Here is a 22,797-nt window from a genome sequence, read left to right as displayed (position 1 = left end):
TAAGGAAGAAGGAGGAGGAGAAGAAGAAGAAGAAGAAGAAGAAGAGGAGGAGGAGGAAGAAGAAGGAGAAAGAAAAACCGGAATGTAGATCAAAGGGGAATTTGTGACGCAATAACGCGACGTCATCGTCTCATTTTATTTTCAGATGTGTTTGGGACTGTTTCAAGAAAGCATGCACAATCTCAAAACCCCTTTTTTCATTTTCCATTTTCCCCCTTGTTTTGAACGCAAACTTCTACCACTCTCATTTGAGTTTCTTTTGCATATTGAAGCTAACTTGATATATGATCGTTGAGTGGAACTGCACTTACAGAAAATCAATGAATTCAGGTGTTCTTGTTTTAAAGATGAACAAAATTAATGACATGTGAAGATGTTAAAAGATACAGTGTGCCTTGGACCTATAAATGCGATTTATACCATGTATTTTTACTGATGGTATGTGGTGCCTGACTATCTAAAACATCATTATGAATAACATTGGCGATAATTTATTCTGGTACAATGTATATTGATTTGCTTGCTGATAACACTGCTAATAATCGCGCATACTACAATGTAAGAAGATGAATATAATTATGCAAAGTCGGATCTCACGATTTGTCACCATGCCGCATCTATTTGATATGATTTGGACGCTACATCAAATCCCCCACCCCCGTGCCCCCGATGTCACTTTTGACTCTATTGCCGATTTAATTCCTCAACTTATAACTGCAAGCAAGTTTGTTGTTTATCTCGTTGATATTGGTTCTGCGTGTGACTGCTTCTCGCATAGTGACCGAACAAACTTGTGTGATCATTGGTCAAGTTTATCCCACATCTGTGCCTCGTTATTTCACTGACATCTCTAGGGCAGACAGAGGAGCTACTACTCTCCGTCCAAACGACCATGTCAGAATAAATGAGAAACAGGTTTTGGAATAACTATTCAAACAAGCCATGCGACGAGGCCTACTCTATAGACCATTTCAATCATCCTCTTTTTCATTTGGTAGAAAAAATGAACTTTGAACTTCATCATGGTCTAATTCTTGTGTTCTTCTATTAGTATAGGTGCTGGGATCACTGTAAGACAGTACTGGAAAAGTCTAGAATATTGTGGGTCAGTTATTCCTTTTCAGATTTTACAATTAAAGGGGATGGCTAGTAACTGATCAGTAGGAATCAGTGGGAATGCTAGGGGATGATTGTTCCAATTCTTGTGGGATTCATTTAAGAGTACATACATATCTATTGCTGTGTGAAAATTATTTGCTTCAGAATGGTCTTATATTCAAGTAATGTGCAGTTTAATGCCCCGTCACTGTACAGGCCCGCTAACCTGGAAACATTAAACTGCACATTACTTGCATATGAGACCATTCTTAAGCAAATAATTTTCACAAATGTACTCTTAAATGAATCCCACAAGAATTGGAACAATCATCCCCTACAGTAGCATTCCCACTGATTCCCACTGATTACTAGCCACCCCCTTTAAAATGTATCTTTTCTCCTCGTTGTAATGGCTGATTGTTATTATGCACCAAGTTTCGGTAAACGCCCTATAACCCGTTTTAAACGTGCTAGTTAGGTCCTATTGGGTCACTCCTTTGGGGTTAAACTCTGTCTTCTGAAGACAAAATTTTTGTTTAGTACCACAGGTATACACATAGCTACAAATCATCAGGCGTATCATAATTATGTCAGTTGAAACCAACACACCGAGATGACATTCTTTTATTTGTGTGAACCAAAACGTGACGTCAAATTGACAAGCTCAGTTCGCTGCTTCTCGTGGAAAACATGCAGTCATTCAGAACTTCTGTGATGGATGTGTTTACGAGCAGAGTGGTGATGGTGTGAGCGAACACCGAGCAAAGCAAGAATTTTGGTGCACGGCGAGAGGCCGTCGAGACGATAACCACGGGACGCGATGCAAAAGATCACGTAGGGCGCTCAGTTCGAGCCACTCAAAATTAGGTGACAAGTGCACGGAGTTAAGTCATTTTTCGTCAGTGATATTACTACCGCGTATCCAAGCATCAAGCCTTCGATTCCAGGCAACAGACAGAGGTAAATATGATTGTATCATTCGCATGTTTCTGACAGAGGTTCACGTTTCGTTACTCTTGACAACATAAAGTATCGGGATCGGGAGGAAACGTTACTGGTATATCAAAGCGACTGTAACCACACACAAAGCGTCTGCTGTTGACTGTGCTGCTCTTGTACCTGTATAAACGAAGAAATGTTCCACCGGCCACTCTTTTAAGTGTCAAGTTCTCAACACGCTCATCTTATGTGGTATTTGGCGAGCAGCCCCGTTTCATCAAAGTCTGCTTGCGACAGCGCTTCCAGTGACTTCCAAACCAAAAAGATCATGGTGACTGACACGGTGTTTGGGGCGTATACAGCAATTATTTAGATTCCCAGTGACGGTGAGTATAGGCCTACATCTTAATGAATGGCATCCATTCTCTGATCTGTTGGGTGAGATGTGTGGGTCATAACTAATTGGCAGTTGCCCATCGTATCAATCACATGCATGTTTAGGCGCACTCTAAAAACACAAATGTTGAATTAGCATTTAAAAGGGCCGAGGGTTTTCCTGCTAGATTCAACATCTAAAATGTTATTTTAAAAGTTGGATGCAACACTTCAAAAAATGCTGTCACTCCTCGGCCCTTTTAAATGTTGATTCAACATTTGCGTTTTTAGAGTGCGTGCGTAAATGGACTCGTGAGACAGAAAATGATATTCAAATTATCATTTGATTTACGTAGAATACAAAACAACAACAACTACTATTACTTCCCCAACCACATCTGCAACTGGTAAGGCCTATACTGTGGTCATACGATCATGAAAACCGTGGAGGTGGGAGCCCCAGCTTTCTGAATCTTGGAATATGTATATCAATGATATATTTCATGACGAAATTCTTTCAGATTTTAACCCGTGAAAGCTTGTTACTCTCACATTAGGAAATTGAATGATCCAATTATTATCGATTATCTCTGAGCCTGGTATTACCACAATATAATCAGTTGAAATGGAAACATGCCATATAGAGGAAGATGATTTTGACCAGTCGTACTGAACATTATTATAAAATAATGTTCAGGTTTTCATGCAGATGCGAGATCTATGCCTTATCACTGAATGATGTCAAGATTTTACTTTGTTACAGAAAGAGAAAATGACCCACACCATATACATATCCTCAATTCGACTGATTGCCTACATCACAGAACCAAGAGTCTACCAAATGCACTAGATTAAGCGTTATGCGTTTTTTTTTTTTTTTTTGGGGGGGGGGGGGTTGTTTTCACGAACAATGAGGGCAATGTCATATAAATCTCATTATGCATAACTTGCTCGCTTTCTGACCTTTATGCCTTTGAGGCTGTGTGTCAGATTAACTCATTCATGTATTTCATAGCTCCTTTTGTTTTGTGGGTTTTGAGTCGATGGGCGACAACAATAGCAATGTACTGACGCATGATATTATTGGTGTGGTGGCTTCCTTTACATCAGTCTGTACACGGTTGTCCTGGGTCACGACCTTATTCTCACAATGCACTATATATTATTTGAATGTGAATATATCAGTTCGAGGTTGTTTGATGCAAGTCCACAGCTATCGAAATGTCGGTGACTCAAAATACCATCACACAAAAACATGGAATGCCATTATTATTTGTCGAGTGATGACTGAGTGGTTTATCAATTCGTTGCGCTTATGGGCTTGAGGTTGACTCCGTTCGAAGGTTATAGCGGTCCATTTTCTACACCGTAACCAGATGTTTAGGGGGTCAAGTCAAGATATTCCGATTCACTTCCCATGCAAGCAAAACAACGAGGCATATATCGAATAGAGAGTAGAAACTGATACCAACACATAATGATTTGAGACATCAACACATATTACCTAGTATTGTGTTGTGACAAACGAGTTGATGTAGGCCTACACAATAGGCCTATAAATGTATAAACGTATATCAAAATAGAGCATAATAAGCATACGTTATGTGTATATGCCCATCGTAACCATTATACTACGAGAAATAGCAGAAGATCTTCGGAAACGGCAAAACAAGGTAATTTTGCAGAAAATAAAACATCTGATATTTCCACCAAACGAGTAACTTTGAAATTTTAAGTAGGCCTACATAGATATGTCATAGATATGTTTGTGTTGTTTGTATATTTGGAACACATTAATGTAGTGTTTTGAAACGACTGAAAATGATTAATGTCTAATCTCTTGCATGCACGCCTGCACGATCATACTGTAGTTCAAGGCTATTTTCTGCAAACCATGCATGTTTACTTCGTTGCCGGTGTCACAGGCGATCCGTTCCCGCCAGTCGATAAGTTCATAATGCATGTTTTAATGGTAGGTTTCTATAAACGCAACGGGACATAATAGATATTGATCAAAAACTTACAGTCAGGGGGGCATTTCATGAAGGAACTTGTCGGATAAAATGTCCGACAAGTCAATCATATCCGACATGTTTTGAGAAATTCTTTAGTCTGATTGGCTGATTTCTCTGAACTTGTCGGATAAAATTGACTTGTCAGATATTTTATCCGACAAGTTCCTTCATGAAATGCCCCCCCCCCTCCCCAGGAGAGTTAAAGAAATGAAATTTAGGGGGTCGTTGCTCGAAGACTTTATCAAACATTATCCATTCAGCAAGGGGTAAAGAAACAAAGAAACAAAGAAAAAAAAAACAGTTGTTATGAGTCTACACTTTGTGGACGAATGATTCGTCTGTGATATAAAGTATCGACCAATTATAGCAACAAACAAAATGACTTAGCAAGTGCCTACACTTGTTGCTATGTCGGACAAATCCACATGCCGCAAGCTTCTGGTTGTCAGGAACAACAATTTGCCATCATTCAAAAGTTTACTTTTCCTTCGTTAATGAAATTCCAATCCCCGTGAGTAGCTGTCGATTGACTGAGCATATAAGTCTTGAAAATGAAACTATACAGGTAGTATCACCATCCAGTCTCCATGGTGAACGCGCCCCTCTCTCAGCGTGAGGGGACTGACTGACCTACAAATTTTCATTCATAATGCGACGGAATCATAGTGACCTTGCCACTGTTTGTAAACATGAGTTCACACTGCACTTTGCGTGACGGAGACACTGGTGGTATGTGGGCGTGGTCGATGTTTCCAAATACCACACTGCAGGGTATTCGCGTGCAAGACGTCACGCATTTTCAATGAATGACGAAACAGGATGTAACATATTGCAACCTACATTCGCCTATTATCATTATTACTCTTTATGTGAGATATAGTTTTGTGAGTCTCCGAGATATCAAAGGATTCAAATTGATCAGCCGATCACATTTCTTACTTTGCTTACTTCTCAGCATGCTTTGTTGGACGACGTGGGCAAAAGTGATTAAATAAAGTTAGGTGTATCAAAACATTATGTCTTGTATTGCAAGGCATGAATTTCATCAATTTGAATGATGCCTTGTAACTTAGAAGCTTATGATTAAAGAAAACAGTGAGACAGTCATTTTTTTTTTTGTCGGAGCGAAATGACGGAACACCAAATGTATTGCATCATGACGTATTTTTATACAAAAAAAAAAAAATATATGTCGGATATGACGGGATTGTCATCACCAAAATGAAACTTTTTAAATTGATTTTACAAGACGTCAGTATTCTTTTATGTATGGAATGTTCGACATCATTGTTTTAGAGATTTAAAAAAATCCTGTTTGTGAATAGTAGATTATTGACAATAACGATTTATTTTTTTTTTTTATAAGCCAATTGGAGACTGAAAGCGATACTATTGTGTACAATGTCTCTTCTTCGTGGACACACGCAGAACTTTGAACTCCACATTCTCTGCGTTCCTTTTCCAAGCAAGTCAGGTACTTTTCTGCTTATGTGTTTTCCTCACCGGAATCCACTTGAACGTGGAATTCTGTTTTCCTTTAAATTGAATACACACTATGTCTTATCACGCACTCATAAACACAGGGAAGTATTTTGGAGAGTTATCTGCTATAGCACTCAAGCTCGAGCAGTTTGGAGTAACCAGGGAGGTGAGACACCTCCCTGGAGTAACGTTGACGCGATATCAGCTCCCAGAAAACTGATCGCCATGATGGCCGTATGAACCAAGGAGGTACTACCTCCTGGGTTTGAACAGGGAAGTGGACCTCCCTGGTATGAACATGGTGTGAGAGATATTGCACGCACTTTTCATGTAATAAAAGAGAGAAATATACGGCTTGTATTGTACCAGGGAGGTGGGAAGAGACACCTCCCCGAGTATACCCTCCACGGTGACCTCCCGATACGAGATTACTCGGCAACGAACTGACAACAGACCCCTGAGGCGTGGGTGAGAGGTTGCAGCAGGGCGGTGGCAAGAATCTCCCTGATGCAGATTGCAAAAAGGTCGTCGTTTGTGTTGAACACGGGATTATGAATTGTGTTCCTAAATAGAGTTTATGCAGACACTTATTTGACTCGGTGTACTGCGAACGATTAACCAACACGTATATATTTTTTTTTAATATAAAAACACTTACGTTTATGTACCTGCCAAGGAAAAAAGGGGTGTGAGACCAGGGATGGAAGAAGAGAGAACATGGTAATCGCTATACCTTCTCACCCACGTTAGAGAGGTTTAATATAAAATCTTAAGACTTGTAAATCTTTACTTGTAAAGACAAGTGTATGCGCCGATTCGAGCAAAATATTGAGTGGAATCCATATCTTGCCAAACACCGATAGTAATGTTGGCGGCAAACACAAATTGTAAGATCATGTGACGATGTCATATCCTCATATGACTCATGGATTATGGCATTGGTTAGTACACACCGCGCACATGAACACACACACACACATATAAATTGGTGAAATCTTGTGTTGTACAGCATGGTCAATTAATGATTAAGCAAAATAATTCATATATAATATATACATAAATAATAATAACCTCTTTCCGTGACAGGTCATAACACTAATAGAAACGAAGACGTATTTTGACGTGAAAAATACATCTATCTCTTATTGATTCCTGTTAAAACTTGAGATATTAAGAGCAGTGCAAAAGTGAATAGGAGAGTTGTGAAGATGATGGCATCACCTTTGCCAAGTCTGAACACTGTCAGTGATAATTGGTAGCAACTTCCGTCACAGATTTACGAAAGCATGCTAATTATTACAATTTCACACGAGTTTAAGAACGATTTTGAAGAAACCTCAATTCTGTCCCGGAACCGGAATTCTGTTCGTCTGATTTTACTCTATTGGATCATCCCCACCTCCCTGATTGGATCCAATTCAAACATGGTGTCGAATTGCCCTTTAATGGTGAATACCAGACGACAGGTGTAATAGAGAGGTGCCACCCTGAGTTGTATGTTCCCAAGCCTTTTGAATTCAGTCACTTTACACCAATAAGGTCAGACAGTTCTCTCCTTTCTTTCTACCCCCCATTGATATTTCTTCTCGCAAACGTGATATCTTCCAATACACTGTACTTCCTTTAGTGAGATATTTTCGCTTCCCAAGAATCTATCTCTTCTCTTTATCTATCTATCTATCTATCTATCTATCTATCTATCTATCTATCTATCTATCTATCTATCTATCTATCTATATCTCTTCTCCCATTTCCTTTCTGATTGTATGTTTTTGCTCCTTGTTTCCTATTCTACTTTTGTTCCTTCTTCTTTCTTTCTCGTCGTCTTCCTTTCGTACCTTTTCTCCTCCTTTGCCCTTCTTTCCCTTTTCACTTTTCTTCTGATGTTCTTCTTTGCCTTCTGCTTCTTTATCTCCATTATAATTTCATCATCATTCCATACCCTTTTTTTAAAAAACTTTTTCACCCACTTCCTCTTCTCTGCTTCTGTTCTTTCCGACATTATTTCACATGAATTCTACAATCCTATGTTTGAGACTTAAACAGATTCGTCATTTTCCTCATTCTGCAATTATGCTAACCACGTAAACATTCATCTTTGTTCGTTTTTTTTCTTTTATTCGGGGTGGAGTGGGGGTCTTTTTCTTCTGAAACACAGCTTCCCACTCATTCATTGCTTGTAGATGTTTTTCGTCGCTTTTTATCAAATTGTTCTTTCTTTGTGTGCGTGACGGAATGTTTGAAATGTACATGCTGTCTATATCTTCCTTGGTTTGACAATCCGTTTCTTGCTCGTGATTTGTCAGCTTCAACTTCCTCGACGCTCGCTTGATTTAAAACTTTCACCTGCGCCCTTGACTTTCCCGGAGCAAAAGTCGCGGGATCCAAATTGTAACGTGTGTCATTTTATTTCCTTCTTGTTTTCTTTTCACTTTTTTTTTTGCGTGTCCTGACTGATTAATGATATCGGCATATTATATTGCATTATTTCTACTTGGTGGATATAAGGTGGTGAAATCATGGATGCAGACAACACAAAAAATGGTTACTATAGTAACCGAATGTGTATGTATAATACCCTGACGAGGGAAGTGGGAGATTGGAAACCTATATTATACACCATGATGTTTTAAAGGGAAGTGAACGCCAAATAATGTACGTGGATCTAGTGAATGTATAGATGTATTGGCAGAATACATCAGTGAAGGAAATCAGAAAATCCATTCACATGGCATTGAAAATAATTGTTTAACTTTTGTATATCGCATAATAAACGAACACTTGACTTATCTCTTTCAGAAGACGAGGGGAATGATATTACCCTTCACATTCTGTCAGTAATAGGTTACAGGTAGGTATAGGTAATAGGTTGTTAAAAAAAAAACAATTTTGTGTAATTCTCGTTTATGTTTTCTCTAAATCATTGTTCTATACAGTGACATTAAAAATTGTTGTATAGCATATCAGCCATCATGATACCGAAACGCACACGATTATATTTCTTTTTAACAGATTTGTTCCCCAAACGTCACTGATGTAGGCCTACTGAATTAATATTTCAAATATTGGACACTCATCTCCCTTTAGTAGTTCATTGTGCTTTTGAGAAGGGATTGAATCTCACTTTACTTTGTATGTACTATAATAAGTCAGGGTGGAACTGTATGATAGATGATCATGTTACGTCTAATGAAGGTATACCCACGAGAAGCATACTGCTTGCTTTTATCTGACAGGGGGAATATTTCTTTCTGTGTTCCTCTCCGCACAGGCTCTTTCCCCACCCCCGTCTCTCTCTATTAACGTATATATGGACATACAAACCAAGCAATGAATAACATGGCATGGACCAATATGGGGTAAAGGGTGTGTACAGTCCTGGTTGAAGTGAGGATTCATCTTTTAACGTTTTGCGAGATATTCAGAAACCACTCTATGAGATGTCAAAGAGCATGTAATTCTAAGGGGTATCAAAAGTTTATTTGATGAAAATCGGTTTTGAAATGGTTGAGATATCCAAAAACAGGGTAAAACAAAGAGATCCTAATAAAAGTCGTGGTCTGTCGCCTTTTATCATTATCACTTTTTTGAATATCTCAGCCATTTGAAAACCAATTTTCATCAAACAAACATTTGAATCCCTCTTAGAATTACATGCTCTTTCATATTTCATAAGAGGTTTCTCATTATCTCACTAAGGAATGTTCAAAACATGAATCTTTACCTCAACCAGTACTGTACAGTCCCTTTAAAAGACACTCATTTTAGACCAACTGTTTTTTGTTTTGTTTTGTTTTGTTTTGTTTTTGTGGGGGACGGGGGGGGGGGGCAGGATCCAACCCCACGCACAGGAAAGAAGAGGGAGAGAAAACCAATCTGGGTCACATTCCTGAAGTCGACCAAAATGTCAAAGGGTACGGGCAGTGGCCTCCCGACGGAGCGAGTATCATTACCTACCTAGCAAATGGGTGAAATCGCAAAGGGTGCTATCTCTATTAGCCGATATAGAATGGGGAGATGATATTTTATACCAGGCCACGTTCCTTTGGTCTGTCACGACAGAAAATGAATGTTACTATAATATGTGCAATGCGGATCAGGTCATTCAACCTTATACTAAGTGAACATAGCACAGTAATTACGAGTATCCGCTACACATTGGTCAAGCTTCAATCGTGTTTACTTCTATGTTATATATCTCTCTCTCACTCTCTTTCTAAAAATTTATAAACATATCTATGTTTGTATGTTGTTTATAAGTACATGTATTATATCATGCATATCATTATAATAATTGTATTACATATCGTCACGGTGTCTGTGTGATTGTGTGTGTGTATGTCCTGTGTATGTATTGATGTAATGCAGTAGATGTAGATTTCGATTTCGCGCTTTCTCGTTAGTCATGAGCCAATGTCACTGCACTCAAGAGTGCCATAAGGTCAAACTTAGCCGTCTCTACAAGGGACATTATCAACGGAGAATATTCCCGTTGCCATGGTAACTGATACCTGAATTGAAGGAGATGATAGGCTAGGTCAAGCCCATCCCAAAACGATGCCATAAGCGAGAGTACTCCTCCATTCTGTGAGCTGAAAGGGGTCGTGTTTCTCGAGGAGAAAAGAAAATAAGCACACGAAATTCCTGGCATAAGACGTGTGAGAAATCTTGTATCAGATTCGAGGAGATTCGATCGAGATGTCAATCCAGCAAGGATTGTATGTTCAATGCCTTTCAACAATGAAAATACGGTCAGCAAGTTGAACGACAAGATTTGGTTTGATTTCGTCTCGTGTGTGGTTCCGAGGAGCATTGAACATTTCTCTTAAAAAAGCAAGCAGTAAAAGGGGTCAGACGTAAATTAGATGAGTGAGTAAACAGACTGGGTTATCATCAATCATTTCTTGTCACTCAAAAAGTCATTCCTTTTTTTCTATGCATTTCGAAATCAATGTTTTATTCGCATGTCGCTGCCATTTGAGAACTTAGCGTGGCGGTGTATATAATGGAGGCGATGGATTCATAGCTATTGGGGAAAGAAACATCATTGCTATCACAATAAGCCAGTTCAGAGTTAGCTCATGAGCACATGGGTATGACCTTCCTTTTTTTTTTTCTCAGTCGAACCGTTAGGGCACTTCGCTCGTGTTCATAGCGACATAATGCATGAGCTTTACGTATCAGCTCATGGGATTCATCAATCCTGTTCAAACAAAGAATTAATTTGTGTAGACCAGATGACCAGATCCTAGCTGACTTTGGAAAGCACTATTTTATTATTTTGCATTGAATGTATCAATCTCTATTGATATTGCCAAATACTAGTACCACTTTACTTTTGCTGCCAGGTGGATGTGCTGACAAGCAACATTTATAAGGATTACATGAATAATCATTATATCAGAGATGCTTATCTTAGCGAATTAAAAAAACAAAACAAAACATGCCTGTTGGTTGGAATGACCTCTTTTCTGCTCATGCGCATAGTGGAACGCCGAACTGTCTTCTCATTATCAAATAGTGATATAACCATTTATTGTTATAATTATTTATATGTCATCATTATCATTATCATTATTATCATTGTTAACTATAACATATTTTATTGTTATTTTTGTTATTATGGTAATCGTAATTTCGAATTACAGGCGAAATCTAATGTCTCTGCCTAGTCAGGATTTGATTTGATTTGATTTGACATAACCATGTAATTTCGCATCAACACACTGCAAAAAGTCCGGTGTTAAATAGTGAACACCGAGCTGGTGTTAAATTTTCGGTGCTCATTTATGGTGTTAAATTAACACCCCCGGGTGTCATTTCCAAATTTTAAACTGTTTTTTGAAGAGTTTCTTAGTAACTGCACTTCTTGTTGATTTTTAATTTAAACAAGACGATCAAGAATTTTACATTAAAATACTAGATTTTTGAAAAAATGCGAAAATAAATTTACACCAAAGTAACACCAGCTGGTGTGGGCCCTTATTGAAGCTGGACGGGTGTTAAACCATTGATATTAACACCAACAAATATCAAATCAACACCATGTGGTGTCATTTTTGAATTAACACCAGTACAGTGTCAAAATAACACCAGGTACAGTGTCAAATTAACACCACGAAGTGTCAGGTGAACACTTTTCAACACCATCACAGTGCATTTTTAACACCTGTGGGTGTGGTCCTTTATTGAAGTTTGATCGGTGTTAGATTTAACACCCGTGGTGTTAAATCTAACACCCATGTTTTTACAGTGCACATACACAGAGAACGAGATGCAAAATACGGGGATGCGACGAAGTCATATCGTAGTGTTCATTAGACACACAAAGATTCTAGCAAGAAACAAATGAACTGAAGTTATGGATACCTTAGTGAAACAAGGTTCGTTAAACCAAAAGTGCAAAGACTGTGCATACTAACGAAGCTTCGGAATAACAAACTTTATTTCATTTTCGGACTAACGAACCTTATTTCATTTTCGGATTAATGAACCTTCGGAAATTACAAACCTCGGAAAACCGTACTGTAACCGAAAGCGTACCATTCTTTAAAAGTGGATCAATAGCTCTCATGTTTTTGTCAGGTCCAAACCTGCGGTTGATGAGTGTTTATTTGATATCCTACTGTTAACCACCTACTATAATGAGGTCAGGTGACGACATTAATTGCGTTTTGCTATTTTTTATTTATTTTTATTTTTTCTTTCCGATATTGCTCCTAAAGAATGCATTGTACATAAAAGATATGGAAAATATACTTGAACAACTTTTGACAAGAATGAACATAGAAGGATTTCAGTTCATTAGAGCATGACCTCTTCTGCCAATGGCACGAATTTTTGTTCTTTGTTTTATAGTTTGATCGATTTTACAGCACTCGTATATTATGGTCACCGTTGTATAGTATCACGCATTTGATACATCAGGATTCTGTTGCATAAAAGTTGAGATCAAACATGAATCAGAAAATCAAATATAGATACCGGACGTATGATGGTTGATGGCATCGCTTTATGCAACAGGGCACACTTGTTATGTCAATTGAAAAAAAAAATAGTGTTTTGCATATCTTTCTGTGAATGCTGGTACATCTGCAGTGTGATAACCACATTGAAATTCAGCACCGTAGTAACAATATGGTGTTATCATTATTGTTTTCGACTTGGTCAGATAATGTCTGATCTTTGCTTCATGTATGCACCGAAACACTGAAAACATGTACCGTGTAGTTTAATATTCACCAACCGCGACAAAGAAGTATAGACAGGTGCACCGTCATCAGGACAACAGAATTATATTATTCTTAATAATCATTGCTATATTGTTTGTTTGTTTTTGTACATACCGCTATTATTTCTAAAATCGTAATGAAAGTACTTTTGAATCTCTCTCTCTCTCCCTCTGCAGCACTCTTCTAGAGCAAGCATCTTGTCTCTGCGAAGTTGTCGTAAGTAGGACTGGTCAGAACGTCGGTTTTATTGGGTAGCTATTGGAGGGCGCCATCATGCGAGTTACGCATGCAAACCAACCTTTTCAGCTTCTACTCTATTTCACTGTCTGCATGACCACCTGGCCTTTCATAGATGCGCTGTTTGGTAAGACAATATGCATTTACAACTGTATTACACTATTATATCTGCAAAACCCTTTCCTATATTTTTCCTAGTGAAGTCAACCGTAGACTATGTCTTTTCCTCTTCTCTCTATTTAATCTGGAGATAAGTAAACAAGAGACCTTAATATGAACCTGTCAATAATATGTGAATAGCAAAGCTTAGCCTCTTGCAACTAAGAATACGTATTGCGTTGAAGTTATCTTCATTCTGTTTTTTTTTTTTTTTTTTCTGGTTTCGTGTATTCCTTTGCCATTGTGACTTGGTTATCACATTCTTCATAAACCTTGTTATGTCAGGCTTTTTTTTTTTTTTGAGTAAAAACTCACAGGCTCCTGATCTCCTGACTTGAAAAGAAATAATATTGTTGTTTTGCTGATAATACCGTAGGCCTACAGTCTTCATGGTAATAATTCATCATTCGATTGTAATCCTCTTTTATTTATTTCAGTAAAGCGAATACAACTCGAACATGATACAAAGATGAACATCACATCGCTTCATTATCCATCGCATTATCCGAACAATGAAGACTATGCCTGGCACGTGACTGCGCCATCCGGATTTCGGATATTCGCCAAACTCGGATCATTCAGTTTAGAAATAAATAAAGACTTTTTGAGATTCGGAGATGCCCATGGCAGACAACTCATCGAGCTAACGGGAAAATACTCCCCACCGACGATCCTGTCCCCTGCAAACGTGATGTGGATCAACTTCACCAGCGACTCGAGTAGCGCAGATACCGGATTCCGATTCGAGCTTTCTACATCAAACCACACAGGTAGAATAATTGTTATCATGAGCGAGATTGCGCGGTCTATTTCTCTTTTTGTCATGACTGTAATCCCTTGAAAAGATCAATAAAACGATAGAATTTCACAAAAAGTTCAAAAAATATTATAGAGCTTCCAGAGCTAAAACAAAGGCTAAATTTGATAATGTAAATTCATGTATGTTGCTAACTGGTGGGGTAGATGGAACAGCGTCAGTAAGAAACTATAGGCCTACGTGGTGGGTTGTCTTTCATGCTCACACCCCAACTTGTTGAGGACGGATTGATTTTGCTACAACACGCATTTCCTATATACACCAGCCTGAGTATACTCGTCCTCAACGGATTTTAAAACCCACCAAAATACGAAACACATGACATGGGGCACATGGATTTCCACCACCCTTAATCAAAGGACAGGACCACCTTCACAGACGTGTGGATTGAAAGAATGCAGCAATATTAGTAGAACACAACAGTGAGAGTTTGGGGAAAATTGGAGAACCCGTTCAAAAGTTACGACTTTTTGAAGTTTCTCCTCAGTCACTGCTGAATGAGAAGACTACTATTATACAGCTTGTGATGTCACATGTGTACAACCACATAAAGAAAACATAAAGAAAATTCAAAATTTTTTCACTTTTCTCGCATAATAAAAGAACGCTTGACTTGCCTCTTTCAGAAGGCAGGGGGAATAATATTACCCTTAACATATACATCAGTGACAGGTTGAGGAAATGTGCACTTTTTTTTTCAAACGATTAAATTTTGTCAGATTCTCTTTATTTTCATTATATCGTTGTACGCATGTGACATTATGCACTGTAGTGGTCTTCTCATCCAGCAGTGACAGCACAGATAATTTAAAAATTCATAACTTTTGAACGGATTGTCCTATTTCCCCCAAACTTTCACTAATGTGTTCTAATAATATTCACTTAATCCACATGTATATGAAGGTGAACTTGTCCTTATTTTTTTTTCCCTCTCGGAATAAGCCAAATATATCACTTTAGAATGCGCCAGATTGTACAAAAATACATTTTGAAAAATGGGGAAAAAGCCTAATTCCATGTGAATAGAAAAATCTTCATGCTGACCCATTTGCGTAATATTATGGATCTGAAGGAATGCAATCATTACGCAAAAACAAGCTCACACTGAGCTCAATCAGTATAGTACAAAAAAAAAAAGAAAAGAAGATGACGCGTGTGTATGAATTTAAGATAAAATCACTGACAAAAAGTGACATTCTACTACTACTACTACACTAAACTCTACTTCTGCTACTACCACTATTTAATTACTGGTGCTACCATTATCTCCAGGAGTTCGTCTGGTTGGCGGCACCACACCATTCAGTGGCACGGTAGAGGTACTGTCACCTGTCTACGGTTGGGGCACCGTCTCCGACGGCGAATGGAATTATAAGGACGCCGCCACCGTCTGCAAAGAAATAGGTTTTCCCGGCGCAATAGCGGAAGTCAGGAACGCGCACTTCGGAGCCGGGAGCGGAAGAATTTTAATGACCGATGTCGATTGCAGTAATGGTATGAATGGAGAAGGCATTTAAGTAAATTTGTGCGTTAGTCCTGCCTGTAGTCTTGATATATTTCTGCTAACTTCTCGTCACGAAAGCACAAACGGAAGTCAAAGAAATTTAGATTGAAGCAACGTAAGTATAATTCAAAGAATAGTATGCAACGCGGAAGGATCTGGCACAATGTGGGAAGTCTTTAGTGATTATTACAAGGTGTTTTGTAGAAATTGACATGCGTTTGTTTCTTGGCTCTTTAATACATCTAAATTGAATAATCATTTCTTTGATGCAGATCTCTTTTGTATTCAGGACTGTGCATCCGAACCTATGTGCCCCGGATGCTCACACGCACAAGATGCTGGTGTCATATGTCACGGTGAGTTCTCACTGTGACGTCATAGTTGGAGTCAACTGGAAAGTACTTCCGACCAACAGTTACAAATTGAAGCTTCTTTTCTTTCTTTCTTTTTTATGGAAGGTAACAAAAAGGCAACACCACACCGACATCGTATGCACGAAAAGTGCTGGCAAAGAATACTTGAATATACGCGTAGCCCAGCTCATAGGCTGTTTCTTAAATTTTCTGTGTCAGGGATTTTACAGAAAGTGTATATCGCTATACGGGCTTTACAGAATCTGTGTCAATCGATCCATGAAAGGTTTGTAATTGCACACACCCCACAAGCATGCTCGCACAGTTACTAGTGTCGGAGTTATAATTATTGTCGAGTCAAAATTTCATGTAATCTAATGCATTTGAGGTTGCGACCAATGTTACACATTCACGATCGAAAACAAGGGAATCTTCGAAATGCCATACTGTTTATTTTTTTTTCCGATTTGATTGAAATTACTAGTGTTTTTTCTTTGAATTTTACGTTGGTTCAACTTTGTGTGACTTTTCGCTTTCGCTACTGCAGGACCAAACTACCTTGGGTGTCTTTATCTGCCTGAGATCACCGGGTCATTTACATCTGGTTCGACTGTTGAGAACTGTTTGACAAAATGTGAGCATGCGAGTATGCAGTTTGCTGTCCTCAACGGTAACCGATGTTACTGCAGAAGGACGATTACGTTTCCGGAAATTGTCGAAGACGATGAGAGTTGTAGTCGGGTCTGCTCCGGTGAGCTTTCGGACTCTTGCAACAGTGTGTCAGAATCGTCCTTTTTCACCGTCTATGATAGTAAGTGTTAAAATTGTACTCTGAGTGTGTGTGTGTGTTCTCGGAATGAACCATACATACATTCGACATTAGAAATCATTAAAAAAAAATTGACAATGTCTGCTTGTATTAAAAGCTGTATGTTTCAGATGCTCGAAGACGATGGATCAACATACTACTCTTATTGATCATGACTGACTTTAACTTGAAGGTGTACCTACTACTTAACATTGCAATAAATAATTATGTTGTACATGTACACTGTACGTATAAAAGATGCGCACGTATCATGCATGCCATTTCAAGAGTTGGCAACGTCTGGTTGTGTATTTCAATACAGTTATCCATAATAATTGTTGCCCGTTGTCATCATCTTGTGCCTATCTGCATTCAATAACCAAAGTCTGTTTTGGTAAATGCTGACAGAAAGCCGTTCAAACTGGGTGGATATACAGAATAATGTCCATGTATACCCTTTACATGACCACAACCATGAGTGAAGATTTTAACAATAACCGTGAATGTTATCCTAACTATTATGCTCTAAGAATACGTATCCTGAAGCTAAGCATTTTGAACAGTCATGGAATACGACCCATCACATCAAAAGGCTAATAAAGTACGATTCGTGGCCAAAGACACACACCAAACGTAGGCCTATTTTTGACTGTTCAATATAGTTCCTGTTGGTTTTCACGCCTTATGTTAATGTACCTATGTGTGGCGACTGGACATGCTGGAGGCAACACCAATATGAGACAGATTGAAATGGTCCTACACAAACTGCTACATGGCTTCCCCACCCCGACCCTCATAATATCCTAAACTAATTTACTTCATGCTATGATTCCAATTCTAGCTGAGTCAACCCAAAATGCCTATTTTCAGGCCCATTGCATAATCAGCTCATGCGATCATTATCATATTATGTCAGCTATATTAAATCATACCAACATGTACAGTGTACATCTACCAAGAGTTATCATCATGGGTGTGATGCTGATGCATGTGTGTGTGTGTGTGGGGGGGGGGGGGAGGGGGTGTTTGTTATGATAAAGTCTGTGTTGTCACTTGTGTTGCTCAGTTTATCTGGAAACAACAACAACAACAACAACAAAACTATACAAAGGTTGTAGGTGTGGATCGGCAGTATCCAATATTGCACGAAATCGATTTCATACCCCTGATTGGTGTTAATCTGCTTGTATGCGCCTGACCAGCTTAATGTCCAATTGCGCCAAGTGGGAATCATAAGACGGTCTTTTTAAAGGTCCTGTTTACCTTTGGGAACAGTGATTTAAAAAAATTTCAAGATATGACGATTAATGCATTTGTGTATAGGTCTGTTGTACCACAAAACATCCTATCATATATAATTTAAGCGATAAAACCTAAAATATATGGAGATATCTGTATTTTTCTCATTAAACCGTAACTGTAGACGGTTTAATCTGGAAGCATTTTTATTATAACTATTGTTCACATTTTGTACATTTAACAAATACTTAACATCGACTTTACCGATTCATTTTTACAGTGGTTGTTTCTATCCCTAACTCACATTTTAGAACTATTTTAAAGCACTAATGCTAGGTTTTTGTTTCGTCTGCAAATGGTAAATTATGCCTTTAATATTGAATTTCACAAATATCCCCAATGCTGTAGTGATACACAATCGAAGATGTAATATATACAACGCAGGCCTAACACGCTGTTGAAGGCAAAAGATCACTACCCTTTCATTGTCACCGTGATTTAAATAAAAACGAAGAAGGTCATAATTCTTTGAAGTCCAATATATATCCCATAATACTTTTCTTTTTTCCAGCTTCCCCGGCTTCATCATTAACAAATCTGTTTTTGTACTTTTTAAATGATACATTTTTCAAAATCTTTCCAGCGGAGTTTGCCGTGTGTCATGACCCCGGCACCCCTCACAATGCTACAAGAACAGGACACAGTTTCATGTTGGGGTCAGAGGTGAAGTTCAACTGCTCACATGGATTTGATTTGATTGGCCACTGGAAAATACATTGCGTCGTAGGGGACAGTATTCAAGAACCGGTGTGGGATCACGAAACTCCATTTTGCTTGGGTAAACCGTTTGATTGCCTGTATGTTACACCCCACATTCACTGTTGTGATGTTAATAAGGTGTGTCTTGTCAAGCATGACAACACAATAAACTGCAACATCATGCTACTATAATTTCTCAATCACAACAAAATGTGAAATCACACCATATATTACGCTACGATAATCGTTTAGCATGACATTATTGATCATAATGTGTGATTACATGAATTCTAATCTGAAAGAACACACAAGCAAGAAGTCAAGGACCGAGCGAGATGTATTTTACCTGAACCGTTTGTTGCGAAAACAAAGTTAATTTCACGAAGTTAAAACACTGACGAAAACCAGAGATGTATGACATGAAATAAGATGAGGTGAAATTACCATAAGAACTTGAAAATTTCTATCCATTTCATCCCGGCCATTTCTTATAATCTTCCTACTCCCGTATCCATACTTTACACCTCATACTTGGTGTATGAGGTGCAGTATCTAAGACAAATACTACGAGTTAAAATATCTACTACATGAGCGATTCTGGGTAATAATTAGTAGAGAATGATAAAAAGTATTAAAATGAATAACCTTTTATTAGCAAATTCTGTCAGCTGCATGAAAAAGGTGGTAGTAGGCCTAACAGTTCTTACCATTCTAAAACCCAAGAAGTATAGTAATTTGATGAGATGAATACGATGAACATTATGTGATGAGAAAAAGGAATGAAAAAATATGCAACAGTCATAACATTCAATCTTCCCAAAACTAAGAGTTATAATGTCAGGACAATCACATTCTTTAAGTTATCGTAAGTAGATAATATGCGAATATGTTTATAAATGCCAAGATGATGTGAACTTGAATAACGTAGTTTATTTCTTTTTCATTCCTTTGACAGAAATTGTTGATAATACAACACACCCAGCTAATGCCACTGTGATACCATACGTACAACCGACTATAAACAGTAAGCTCACCTGTTTCGTGTTGCCGCTATGCACAACAAGTGCGATTTGGCATATGAATACACTATGTTAATTCTGTCTAATTCAATGATTTCGGCACTACCATTTAAAATGACATAAATGTCATTTAATTATAGCGATGTCAAATAGGAATGTATAAAAATGAAATGGATTTCACCTTGTGAATCTATGAAATCATTTATGCATGGTTGGTGCATTCTATTAAAGTTGTATATCACGTATATTGTCGATATTGTCAAACTACGCTTCAGAAATCGATGTACACTGTAGATCTCCATTATTTCTGGAAATTTTGAGAATATTAGACGTCTGCCGCAATATACGGATTAATTAGGATGAATTCTACATACAGCTGTTCTCCTGTTTGATTATTGGATTCTTTTTAAGTGCTTAATTTGTTTTGCAGTTACAGTATGTTTGATTTATGGTTTGCGTATACTACTATATGCTGAGTCGCTATATTCTCTCGTTCATTAACCAATGGCTTATTCATGTACATGTTTATCATAGCTGATGCATGAATTCGAGTTAATTACAACACTGGACGATTCTTTCTTTTTTTTTATTTGGGCAAAAGATTGATGCCAACCTAAAAGCTGCTGAAACATTTTGTGTATTTCTTTTTTTTTTCGCTACTAACGTAGTGTTTTTTTTTTTTTTTTTTTTTTTTTTTTTAAAGAGGGACAATGTCTAAATTAATCATACCAGACAGCTACTGACAAACAAATTTCAAAATCCTACTTTTTATTCGGGTCGACAGCTGAAAGTAAGGAGGTCTCTGACATCACTGCGGAAATACTCATAGATACTCTTGGAGAACTTGTCATATTCAACTGTTTATCAAAAATACCCCCCCCCCAAAAAAAAAAAAAGAAAAAGAAAAAAGAAGAATGAATGAAGTGTCATCTTTTCTTTGATTCATTTCTTCACTTCTATTCCCACCGTCAATCAATCTTCAACACTCACCAAGACAATTTGATTATCATCATCGCTGCCGTGGTCGCCGGCTTCTTCGGCCTCCTCTTCATCATCCTTCTCATCTGCTGCATTTCTCGGTGTTGGAGTCGGGGACGGTGTCGGAGGAAAAGAAAGAAGATGGAAATGTGGTACTGAGGCAGGAGCGTATCTCGAATAGGACTATTCAAGTACTTTGATGTTTCGTACTCGTCTACGCAAACCATTGCTCAACAGCTGCCGACATAGCCCTCTATGTTCCCCCGAAAGAAACACATGACATTGAGCACAAGTATAAAAAAACTATAGCCAGGATAAGATTGTCTGCAATGATAAAATCCAAATACCCGTTTTGTGTTAACACGCCCTCATGATTGTGATCTAATTAATTCTCCATGTATTTTTCGGTGCTTGAGGTGATGACTATTATGCAACTTCAAGACCTGCATACACTTGAATAGCATTATTATAAGATGGAATAGATATCCTTAGGTTAAACCATGGTGTACTTACGTTCGCCAAAGAGATTTGCGTGCAACATAACTCAAGAAGTCGTATCCGGCTGGATACGCATTTGGATGAAATTTTCACAAAATGTTGATAATAACACGAAGAATAGACGTTTAAATTTTGGTAATGATCCAAATCACCGTCAGGATCCAGGATTTGTCTGTAAATTTTGTTTTTATTTTGTTTTGTTTGTTTGTTTGTTTGTTTTTGTTGGGGGGGGGGGGTGGAAATATTTGAAGCATTCTTTATCAATGTTGTTGGGTCCATCATGAGCGCTAGATGGCGCGCTTGCTTTTACGACCCTTGAAGCCATTGCGCTGTTGCGTCAGAAAGAACGGCAGAGGCAGCGAAGGCTGGTCGGCTGCGCAGTCTTCAGTGAGGGTTGGTTTTTACTGATCAAGGAATGTAATAATGCAGGTTATATGAACGTAGGATTATAATATATTTTGGAGGTAAATTGGCACCTCGTCTACACCCACCCTGTCCACTGTCCACCTAGTCTAATGCCATCTCGTCCAAACCCACTTCGTCTACTACCAACTCGTCTACCAACCATTTTGTCTATATGCCAATTAGTCTAATTGTCATTTTGTCTACTAGCCATTTTGTCTAATGTCCAATTTGTCTAAGTCACATTTCGTCTAACACCCATTATGTCTATTGACCATTTCGTCTAGTAATCATATGGTCTATGAATAGAATAGTCTACAGCTCATTTTGTCTAATACCCAATTGGTCTACAACTCATTGTCTATTAGTCAATTAGTCTAATAACCAGTCAGTCTACTGCCAACTAGTCTACTGCCAACTGGTCTACTCCCAACTCGTCTACTCCCAATTGGTCTACTCCCAACTCGTCTACACCCAAGTGGTCTACTCCCAACTCGTCTACTCCCAACTAGTCTACACCCAACTTGTCTACTGCCAACTCGTCTACTCCCAACTGGTCTACACCCAACTCGTCTACTGCCAACCCATATCTACTGCCAACTCGTCTACTGCCAACTCGTCTACTGCCAACTAGTCTACTCCCAACTGGTCTACTACTAGTTTTATATATATATATATATATATATATATATATATATATATTTTTTTTTTTTTTTTTGTTATTTAAGTTTACTTCATCCATTTTCTTTTTTCCCAGTTAAATAGGTTGAACACTCTTGGTGCCCCATTTGGTATAAATTTTTATGTTCTAATTATGACAATTTTTTAGGAAAAAAGATAATGTCACAGTGTGAAAAACTTGCTGTGTTATTTTTGTGTTGGA

At 38.1% G+C, this 22,797-nt stretch overlaps 1 protein-coding gene across 1 annotated transcript; it reads left to right on the top strand.

The window, feature by feature from the left end:
* Positions 1-13,277: 13,277 nt before the first annotated feature.
* Positions 13,278-21,173, top strand: LOC140245633 (uncharacterized). The gene is made up of 8 exons (XM_072325196.1): positions 13,278-13,505; positions 13,975-14,307; positions 15,627-15,848; positions 16,131-16,214; positions 16,759-17,022; positions 18,902-19,096; positions 19,973-20,041; positions 21,031-21,173. The coding sequence occupies exons 1-8, from the start codon at positions 13,415-13,417 to the stop codon at positions 21,171-21,173; spliced, it is 1,401 nt and encodes a 466-aa protein (XP_072181297.1). The 5' UTR covers positions 13,278-13,414.
* Positions 21,174-22,797: the final 1,624 nt, after the last annotated feature.

This window comes from Diadema setosum, chromosome 22, assembly GCF_964275005.1.
Source record: "Diadema setosum chromosome 22, eeDiaSeto1, whole genome shotgun sequence".
NCBI classification, from domain to species: Eukaryota; Metazoa; Echinodermata; class Echinoidea; order Diadematoida; family Diadematidae; genus Diadema; species Diadema setosum.
This window is presented reverse-complemented; position numbering and strand designations above follow the sequence as displayed.